Source organism: Dreissena polymorpha, chromosome 1, assembly GCF_020536995.1.
Source record: "Dreissena polymorpha isolate Duluth1 chromosome 1, UMN_Dpol_1.0, whole genome shotgun sequence".
Classification (NCBI taxonomy): domain Eukaryota; kingdom Metazoa; phylum Mollusca; class Bivalvia; order Myida; family Dreissenidae; genus Dreissena; species Dreissena polymorpha.
In genome coordinates this window covers 112,008,213-112,019,369 of record NC_068355.1, presented here as the reverse complement: position 1 = coordinate 112,019,369, position 11,157 = coordinate 112,008,213, and the positions used below count along the sequence as shown (strand labels likewise).

The window sequence follows — 11,157 nt, the reverse complement described above, 5'->3', positions numbered from 1 at the left end:
AAGGTCATCCTTTAAGGTCAAATATATGGGTCAAAATTGCTCATGTAATGTCACTTCTGCAATATTGAAGCTAGCAATTTTATATTTGACATGCATGTGTATCTCATGGAGCTGCACATTTTGAGTGGTGAAGGGTCAAGGTCATCCTTCAAGGTCAAACGTCATATTTTCGCCCTTACTGTTGGTTTGTTTGTTTGTGTCAAACTTTAACATTGGCCATAACTTTTGCAATTTTGAAGATAGAAACTTGATATTTGCATGCATGTGTATCTCATGGAGCTTCACATTTTGAGTGGTGAAAGGTCAAGGTCATCCTTCAAGGTCAAAGGTTAAATATATGGGGGACATAGTGTTTCACAAACACATCTTGTTATTTTCTAAGTAACTTTTAGTTCAATGGCAAATTGGATTCCACTCAATATTGGGATAACAAATAGAGTCATTGTAATGAAACTTTATACATTAATGCCTTCAATTCAGATCCAGCTTTGGATCACACGTGAAATGGCTGGTATAAAGGTCATGTTTAGTAAATAAACATCAATTGTTGCTGATAAATGATAATACACTAGTGTAATAAGAATACATTTATAAATATGTAATAGTCAGTCACCTCTAGAGTTGCATGTGTGGCATGCATGAGGTTTGTTCGCATGTGTGACAGTCACCTCTAGGGTTGCATGTGTGGCATGCATGAGGTTTGTTCGCATGTGTGACACTTAAGTTCATGGGAAATAGTTAAGGTCATTTTAATAAATACTGAACATTCAATTTGGTTTTCAATAAAAATCAAGGTTAATGTTTCGAAGGATTCATTGCAAATTAGAAAAATACTGAATAACTAGGCAGCTAAAATAGCTTACTTACTAATATACAACAGTTTATTTACTTATACAAAAAAGACAATTTCTTTTTCAAGCAGAAGAACATTGTATAATATAAAGAAGTGAAACTCCAGCTTCTGGTCAAGTATTGAATTCTCATTTAAACAAATAGATGGTCCTTTATTTAAGGCAAGTGACCGATTGCCCAAACAATACAAAACAGCACAATACAAACCAACATAAACACAAAATATGAATAAAGCTGGGGTCACCGCCTTGGAACGGTCAATGCAAAGCATTGGGGGTTTAAACCTGGTTATAGAGCGCTCAACCTCACACTTGGCCCAGCAATATTCATAATACATTTAAGTGTAAATAAAATTTAACGTCATAGCATTGTAACTCAAATTAAACAACAATAAAAGGGAATTAAAACGCATTCAATTTAATTACTATTTCATTACTCAATTGCATTGAAGATACAAGAGTAACAGAGTTACAACTTTTTGACGAACGATCAAATAAAACTATTAACAATTGTCAACTACATTCCTTCTTTATAGAAAAAGATTTGAGAATATAGCATCATGGAGTTAATATATCAGATAATCATCGCGCAAATACAGGAAGAAGCAGCAATAATGGGTGTAAAAATTCCATATTACATTGCTTGGTTGTTTATGTGACTGCTAAAAAATAAATAAATAATAAAATCAAACAAGAAACGCCTATCAGAGAGAAAATATAAATAAAATTGAACGTTATAAACCCAATGACCTATGCATGTGGCTTACAACTGGAACAGAGAAAGAGTTATGACGTAATTGACAGGCGAAGACACAATGACGTGAAAAAAATCCAGGGGCGGTACTGTAAAGTAATAATAAAACTATTAATGGGGGGCTACTGCAAAATTGTACTACTAATAAAACAAGTTTAGTTGATTAAATATTAAGAATCAAATATATAAAAATAGTAATTCCATTAAAGCGACATTATTGGAATCAAACAGTATATAGGTGTTTTGACAACTGTCCATACAGGCTTTACCCAGATAAGCCTGTTTATACAAGTCAAGGGTTGTATCCTCTGACAGCCCTTGTTTTAATACAAATAAGCCTAGGTGCACAAGCAAAGCTTTACAACAAAAAAATTGATGCAAAGGAACAGTCAATATAAAACGCAGTTTGTGATGCATTTAAGTGCAGTTGCTTTGCAGAAAAAATGTTTGTCTTGCATATAATGTATTTTTATTTTAGGAATAATCAAATAAATTGTTGTCAGAGTTTTGTCACACAACACTTTATGGTATATTTCTCCATGTTGTTTATGAAATTTGGTATCTATATTTAATTATGAATATTGAATCTCTTACAATCTAATGTTTAACCTGCATGCATACAAAAATTGTTATACTATATTTAATAAATTTATTTTGACAGAACAAGTGTTCTGTGTCGCATTGTCAATATGGTTATAAAGTCAGATGATTTATGATTATTTACTGACAGTCTGTTGCCTAATCCTATTATAAATGAAATTTATTCATGTGTAGATGTATGTAAAAATTATCAAGATTGAGTTTCGTTTTTAAATGTAAATACTAGTAATTTATGTTTGTATATAAATATCTGTAAAATCATATATATATATATATATTTATATTTGTGCAATAGTGATGTATTAAATGTTTATTGTCAAGTATTCTGTGAATTGTGTAAATGACAGTGTCTTTCCTCCTATTTCACCTGGAGTAAATGACAAATGCAGTTCAGAATAACAGAGATGGTGGTGTATATTATTTAATGAGTCATATGGAAGATTAAGTTTTGAGCCTCACTCTGGGACACATTGCTGAATGCATGTGCTGTAAGTGTTATTCAAGTTTTGCCCATGCAGTCCACACAGGCTAATCTGGGACAACACATTTGCTTTTATTGTATTTTGGGATAAACATGTTAAAAGTAAGTCTGTTCTTTGCAAAATTTAAGTTGAGGCCAAAAGAAGTGTTCCTGATGAGCCTGTATGGACAGGCTAATCTGGGTAAAGCCTGTATGGACAGGCTAATCTGGGTAAAGTCTGTATGGACAGGCTAATCTGGGTAAAGCCTGTATGGACAGGCTAATCTGGGTAAAGTCTGTATGGACAGGTTAATCTGGGTAAAGCCTGTATGGACAGGCTAATCTGGGTAAAGCCTGTATGGACAGGCTAATCTGGGTTAAGTCTGTATGGACAGGCTAATCTGGGTAAAGCCTGTATGGACAGCCTAATCTGGGTAAAGCCTGTATGGACAGGCTAATCTGGGTAAAGCCTGTATGGACAGGCTAATCTGGGTAAAGCCTGTATGGACAGGCTAATCTGGGTAAAGCCTGTATGGACAGGCTAATCTGGGTAAAGCCTGTATGGACAGGCTAATCTGGGTAAAGCCTGTATGGATAGGCTAATCTGGGTAAAGCCTGTATGGACAGGCTAATCTGGGTAAAGCCTGTATGGACAGGCTAATCTGGGTAAAGACTGTATGGACAGGCTAATCTGGGTAAAGCCTGTATGGACAGGCTAATCTGGGTAAAGTCTGTATGGACAGGTTAATCTGGGTAAAGCCTGTATGGACATGCTAATCTTGGTAAAGCCTGTATGGACAGGCTAATCTGGGTAAAGTCTGTATGGACAGGCTAATCTGGGTAAAGCCTGTATGGACAGGCTAATCTGGGTAAAGTCTGCATGGACAGGCTAATCTGGGTAAAGCCTGTATGGACAGGCTAATCTGGGTAAAGCCTGTATGGACAGGCTAATCTGGGTAAAGCCTGTATGGACAGGCTAATCTGGGTAAAGCCTGTATTGACAGGCTAATCTGGGTAAAGCCTGTATGGACAGGCTAATCTGGGTAAAGCCTGTATGGACAGGCTAATCTGGGTAAAGCATGTATGGACAGGCTAATCTGGGTAAAGCCTGTATGGACAGGCTAATCTGGTTAAAGCCTGTATGGACAGGCTAATCTGGGTAAAGCCTGTATGGACAGGCTAATCTGGGTAAAGCCTGTATGGACAGGCTAATCTAGGTAAAGCCTGTATGGACAGGCTAATCTGGTTAAAGCCTGTATGGACAGGCTAATCTGGGTAAAGCCTGTATGGACAGGCTAATCTGGGTAAAGCCTGTATGGACAGGCTAATCTGGGTAAAGCCTGTATGGACAGGCTAATCTGGGTAAAGCCTGTATTGACAGGCTAATCTGGTAAAGCCTGTATGGAAAGGCTTATCTGGGTAAAGCCTGTATGGACAGGCTAATCTGGGTAAAGCCTGTATGGACAGGCTAATCTGGGTAAAGCCTGTATTGACAGGCTAATCTGTGTAAAGCCTGTATGGAAAGGCTTATCTGGGTAAAGCCTGTATGGACAGGCTAATCTGGGTAAAGCCTGTATGGAAAGGCTAATCTGGGTAAAGCCTGGATGGACAGGCTAATCTGGGTAAAGCCTGTATGGAAAGGCTTATCTGGGTAAAGCCTGTATGGACAGGCTAATCTGGGTAAAGCCTGTTTGGACAGGCTAATCTGGGTAAAGCCTGTATAGACAGGCTAATCTGGGTAAAGCCTGTTTGGACAGGCTAATCTGGGTGAAGCCTGTATGGACAGGCTAATCTGGGTAAAGCCTGTTTGGACAGGCTAATCTGGGTACACATGCATTAAACCTTGTTGTCCCAGAACAAGACTATTTTTTGTTGTTCTGGTTTTACATTATTTTCAAGAAAAGGTTTATCACATCAAAGATACATTGCTGTTTTTTTAATCACTTTATTTTCTGTGCACTAAATTGCTGTATTTTCTTTTCTAAAAAATTGTTATTTGAAAAGTTAGCTATTATAATTTTTATTCATGACAAACAATCAGCAGATATTGAAATTTGGAGTTAAGTTCACTTTGACATAACACATTTGCGGTTTAAACTTTTGCCAAAGTTTCATAGATAAACCTGGGTGAGAATAACAACAGTATCAACAAATGCATTTTTGGAATAAAATCATTTTATACCGACTATCTTGATTTTTATAAAACATGTATTGGTGTACGGATAAAATACAACATTTTCAGAAATGTATTATTACTGATTAAATGATGGACATGCGGAAATATTGTTTAAGGACTAATGTTGATATCTTTTACTGAAACTTAGATTTAATCAAATTTATCAGTTTCTTAAATCATACGCATGTTTTGCACAGACAAAATTTATTGTTTCAGCCATCAGTTTTGTTTCTCAAAGCTTAAGTATTAATGTTTATTATAAAATATTAAGTCACTGTTTGACTTTTTGGCCTTGTGTTGTGTTTTATACCATGGATGAAAAATGTGAAAATAGGTCTTATGCTATATATACCAGTGTAGCTCCTGGGGCCGTATTCACCAACCTATTCTTAGACTTAAGAATAAAAAATAGACTTGGAATCAAGAAAGTGCATTCAGTGTTTGAATATATACATGCCTCCACTGGTAATTAATCATTAACAAAATGTTCTACATGAAGAATGATATAGATAGAAGCAATCAATAACAAGTTTTACTAAAAATTCAAGCAACTATTGAATATATCAATTAAAAGAATATTCTTTATCCTTAGACTTTAATCTAAGAACTGTTTGGTAAAAATGGGCCCAGATCAGCATGCTCAACTGCCTTTCTGGTAAGTAGCTAGGCTGGTCGAGAGTTTCGATTGCAACATATGGCATTATTCCCAGTTTTGCATTATCTCATACATTTGTAACACACTGTATTTATTTACCTATGTTAAGTAATCCAAGGGTACCTGATAAACAAAGACTTCATTTTCGAACATTATGAAAACAAATCATGAAGTTTTATATCGAAATCATATCCTACTTGTATTGACACCCCACCTTATGTACTTATCCACGCAGCAAGTAGGTAAGTTTGAAAAATGTCCCCAGGGTTATTACGTGCATTGTGTACCCGTTGTTTAATACTTTATAACAGTGCAATAGCGAGATAGGTTTTCTTTTGTAATAGGTTATCAAATTGATTATATTCAAAGTTATCTAAACTCTTATTAAAGATTACTAGCTTCTAACAGAACAACATCGACTTGTTTTGATCTTGCCTTAGCACAATATGCTCATACACGGCCGTTAATCACGCGCGCCACCTCTTTTTTGCGATGCATTAATAAATGAGCCAATGCAACTTCCGAGGTGGCGCTCAGGCCCGGATGTTTTGAAATTTCATAAACAATTTTACAGGGTGATTACAGGCTGTCAAGCGGTCATACTTTTTCCTACTTTTTCCTACTATTTCCTACTTTTTCATCAGGATCCTACTTTTTCCTATTTTTTTACCAAATCTTCCTACTATTCCTACTTTTTCATTTTCAATGGAGAATTATTTTTTTTAAAGAGTTATTTAGTAAAATTGCAGGTTGAATGAATCTATGGCATGACTGTATCCCTGTTAATGTGCATTCATCTAGATGAGACCTGACAACCCATGCTGACTGTCTGCTAGCACCTCTTCAGGAGCATAAATATTTATTTCTTATGTAACTTTTAAAATTATTGACAAGTTTTTTTTTGAAGTAACAATAGTGCCTTGTTTACTTCCTTAGCATTTGTACACTGCAGACTTCACTACCTTACACAGTTCCCAGTGATGCAAGAGCTGAGGGAACCCATTGTTTATTCCAGTTTTATTTTGTTTCCATTGACAACAATTTGACCAAACCTTATGCATGTTAACATGATATTGCTGTTTGGAATGTAGAGATATAGAGATACATGTATTGTATGAGTGGTTATGTAATATGGAATTTATTACACAATGCACCCTATTGTCAATTTAAAGGTTTCACAATGTAGCTGTAGCAGAGCATTTACACTGCTTTATATACTAGTATTAATCTTGTACAACAAGTTGGTGTATCACTAAATAAATTTGGTCTTCTGCTTAAGGATATAACATGCACAATATAATTACCATTTTTATATCGATACACAGAAGACCTCTAACCACTTATTTGATGATACACCAAAATGAACAGCATCTAATTACATGTATACTTCTTTATCAGGGTAGCTTTGCTTGAAACTTAATTATCATAGATACACTGTAAGTGCTGAAATTTCTTGTGGGAAAACAAAGTTTAACCCTTCATGGATGGAGAAGTTGGACAACAGTGGAAAAACACTGGGATCATGGTGCAAGAGAGATACCGGCAATGAGTTTGCAAGATATTGTACTGTCTGAATGAAGTCCATCTTGTAGTAATTCTGGTGCTAATCAACTTATAAGTCATGCAGATGGATAAAAACACAAGGAAAACATGAAATACATGCATGATAATTCACAAAAGCGTTTGTTTGGAAGTGCCCAAAAGCCAAGCAGCTCTCAGGGTTGTGGGGATAAATCTATCTGTATGCAAGTACATCCATCACACAAGGAACAGGTACAAAAGGCTGAAATCTTCTGGGCCCTTAAGGTAGCTTCAAGTGGGTATCCATACAGAACATGTGATGGCACTCCTGCTCTGTTTCAAGCTATGTTTCCTGGACCTGTGTCTAAAAAATAAGTATTATGTATTCCTACTTTTGAGGGAAAAGTTCGTACTTTTTCCTACTTTTGTCCTACTTTTCTTGCAAAAGTAGTTCCTATTTTTTCCTACTTTTTGAAAAAAGGTCACTTGACAGCCTGTGATTAGGTTTTATATGTTTTTTTCAACATTTTTCGCATTCTTTTTAAAATCGGGCAATGTAGTGCGATTTAGCGAAGATTGATTCGTCCAAAAATGTACAGATACGTTCATTCTCAACCCATGTAAAAACGTGAGAACCTTTATAAGTTGTGGCATGGTGGAGTTTTAAAAAGCATTTCGATGAGTTTTTCCTGGGTGGCGAGAAAATGTCCACCCAATTAAATCGCTAACGGCCTCAAACGATTGCGTACAACATACATTAGATGCTGCATGCACAAAATATTGGCTTCTTGCTGACGTAGAAGATCATTTTGCATATTTCCAAAAGAGATGGAGCCAATGCTTAGGAGGTGGCGTTAATGCAGGATGTATCAATTAACAGTCGTATCGCAATGACATTATCACAATACGAAAATTTGACAGAGAATGTTACTTGTTATATTATATTTAATATTCTATAATAAATAAGATGAAGTTTTTTTAAATATATAAGTGATCAACACAATTAAGAAGTCACCAACATGAATAAAACATATTGTACGATGTATACCAAAAATTTGTAATACTCAATGAAACCAATAGCATAATGTTCAACATTATCAAAATAATTCATCGACATCAATATTTGTACACTGTATGATTATTCACGAAATAAGTATAGGATAACACTTTTTCTTGAAACTATGATTTGTGGCCGTTCATCCAAATGCTTAATTTACTGAAAGGCCAAGGTCAACGAATCTTAATCAGGCTCATTTATGTTGTTTTCCCCACTATCAACTCAAAAAAATGAAGATAGCTCGGTCTTTTTCCGTTATCATTTTTGTATAATACATGTTAAATGTTTTTTTTTGTAAAGTACATCTTAAATGTTGTTATCTTACAAAGACGAACGTATAAATCCATCAATACATTATTAGAAAACTACTTTTTCTAATTAAAAACGCACGCGACTCAAATGTGCTGAAGTAGTCAACTAACAAAAACAATGAAAGTCCTGAAACATAATAGAAACCTTACCATAATATATTTCACTTTAAAATAGTTATAAATGTGCATTGGCGCCACCTCTTATAGTGAGCTTTTGTGTTGCCTTGTGTCTGTCGTGCGTCTTCCGTCATCAACATTTACCTTGTTATAACTTTAGAGGCCACATTGATTTCCAGTCTTTATGAACTTTGGTCACAACATTTGTCCCAAAACTTTCTTGGATGAATTAAAAAATGATTCTGGTTGGTTGAAAAACCTGGCCGCCAGGGGACAAATCAGTTTTCCTTATATGGCTATATTAAAACCTTTTTCACACTCTAGAAGTCAAATTTTTTCGTCCAATCGTCGTGAGACTTAGTCAAACCATTTGCTCTTATAATATCTTACGGATGGGGTATTTTTACTTATATGGCTTTTGTAAAACCTTGTAAACACAAAGTCACATAAGAAGTCCAGTATTCAGGACATTTGGGTAGCACGCGTGTCCAAATGATATATTGGACAAGAAATGGTTCCGGTCAGTTACAAGAAACAGCAACCAAGGGGAGGGGCACTTTTTTGCTGTAGTAAAACATTGTTAACACTCTAGAAATCACATTTAATTTTCAATTTTGAAAATGGTTCCGGTTCGTTGAAGATTCATAGAAGACCATACGGCCCAGATTATCGGACTATACGGCCCAGATTTGCGGACCATACGGCCCAGATTTGCGAATCATACGGACCATGTCTTCATTAATATTTCTTTTGTGTTCCTTCAATTTTGTATGGACAAATTTAAGAAAATATTAAAATTGTAGTATTTCATGTTCATTCAAGCATGTTTCATATTATTACATCGTGTAAGGATTATCGGACTATACGGCCTAGATTTGCGGACCATACGGCCCAGATTTGGGAATCATATGGACCATGTCTTAATTAATATTTCTTTCGTGTTCCTTCAATATTGTATGTATAAATTTAAGAAAATATTAAAATTGTAGTATTTCATGTTCATTCAAGCATGTAATGACACAAATATGGATACCTTTGTAAGTACCTTTATTGTTTGTTATAATATCGACATCCAAAATACACATCAATTTCAGACACATATATATATAGAACACTTCTAAACAAATACATATTTATGTAAAAAAAAAAACAAACAACATTTATAGCAATTTTGTGAGATGTGAGCAAACGAATGTACAAGGACAAAGTTTTATTACAAACATACAATCAAACAAAAAACAAACAGATAAAACAAATATATATATAAACTATAGTCATAACAATTTCGAGATCTAGACTCACAATGTATAAGAACAAATATTTATTATATACAACCAAACAAACAAACAGATTTATACATTTTCACTCAATCGTTTACACTAGCAAACAAACAAACACGAACACATTTACACAGGTCCATACAGTCTATAGCACTCATTCAGAAGCTCACTTGTACTAATCTCTTTTTTTCCCGTAGCGGTCCCAAGTCGCGCACAAACGCCCTTGGGTTGCACGGGTCTGCCTACTCTGATGACGATGTAATTTCTTTTCCTTGATGAGCTTGAACTGCATAGGCACCTCTTTAGCTTCGTCAAACAGCAGGGTGATTAGCAGGTAGAATAAGAGATTTCCCTTCTTCGCCCGCCGGTTAAGGCGGTTGTGCCAGCCTTCTACGTCGTTGTTGGTCCTCACTGATCTTCCGTACACCGACCAGTTTTCAACCGCCCATACGTTGTTCGTCAGCCACGTGTTTTCAACATAGGCGAAGAAGGGGGCTAGTTGTTCGCTTTGGCCTTTCTCCTTGATTTTACCGAACGCGGGACGGATGTCGGCTGGTTGCAGAAGAGGGAGCTCGAAGCACTTCCGTATCAACTTATATACTCTCATACTCACATACGCTGTACCGAGTCCAATCTCCTGGCACTTTCGCCACATTGCCTGGCCGAAGTGGAAGGCGCAGCCCTTGATATCGGGAGCCGTGTAGACTTGGCGCAAAGCCTGCCATAGACCGACCTCAAAGTCAACAACGAACGTTGTTACTTTCGGTTCACTGAGAAGAGTGTTCACTTTCTGCAACACCTGAAAAGATTAATAAACAAACAATACTAACTGAAAATAAACCATACTGAAAATAGCATTAGTTATCAAATATGTGACGCGAGTTTACTTTCTGCGACACCTGAAAAGATTAAAATAATAATAATATCAATAATAACTGAAAATAATCCATATTAAAAATAGCATTAGTTATCAAATATGTTACGCGAGTTAACTTTCTGCTACACCTGAAAAGATGGTAATAATAATATCAATAATAACTGAAAATAACTGAAAATAAACCATACTGAAAATAGCATTAGCCAATACGTGATAAAATATTAACCTTTTTATAATCCCTTCGTTTTCTCCCAGTCATGAGAACGAAGCACATTGGCAGCTGTTTCACTACATCTTCATACTTCACGAAGGCGTGTATTGAGAACAGCTGCGTTATCGGCGCCTTCACGACTTTGAAGGTTCCGTCCAAGTACCAGGTTTTAGCTTTCGACAGCAGCTCCAACTGCGTGTCCGTCGCCAGAATCACGTGCCTCCGGTCCTTTACCGTGACCGTTCCCCTGTAGATGGGGTTCGTTGAGCGCATCGCTCAGGTACTGC

At 36.0% G+C, this 11,157-nt stretch overlaps 1 protein-coding gene and 1 long non-coding RNA gene across 2 annotated transcripts; one reads left to right on the top strand and one right to left on the bottom strand.

Annotated features, from left to right (window-relative positions):
* The first annotated feature begins 3,076 nt into the window (after positions 1 to 3,076).
* On the top strand, positions 3,077 to 5,909 carry LOC127844532 (uncharacterized). The gene is made up of 2 exons (XR_008032785.1): positions 3,077 to 3,408; positions 3,554 to 5,909. It is a non-coding gene; the product is annotated as an uncharacterized LOC127844532 (long non-coding RNA).
* Positions 5,910 to 9,957: 4,048 nt separating this feature from the next.
* LOC127844793 (uncharacterized) lies at positions 9,958 to 10,918 on the bottom strand. The gene is made up of 2 exons (XM_052375319.1): positions 10,886 to 10,918; positions 9,958 to 10,581 (listed from the first exon to the last, which is right to left on the bottom strand). The coding sequence occupies exons 1-2, from the start codon at positions 10,916 to 10,918 to the stop codon at positions 9,958 to 9,960; spliced, it is 657 nt and encodes a 218-aa protein (XP_052231279.1).
* Between the last annotated feature and the right edge of the window lie 239 nt (positions 10,919 to 11,157).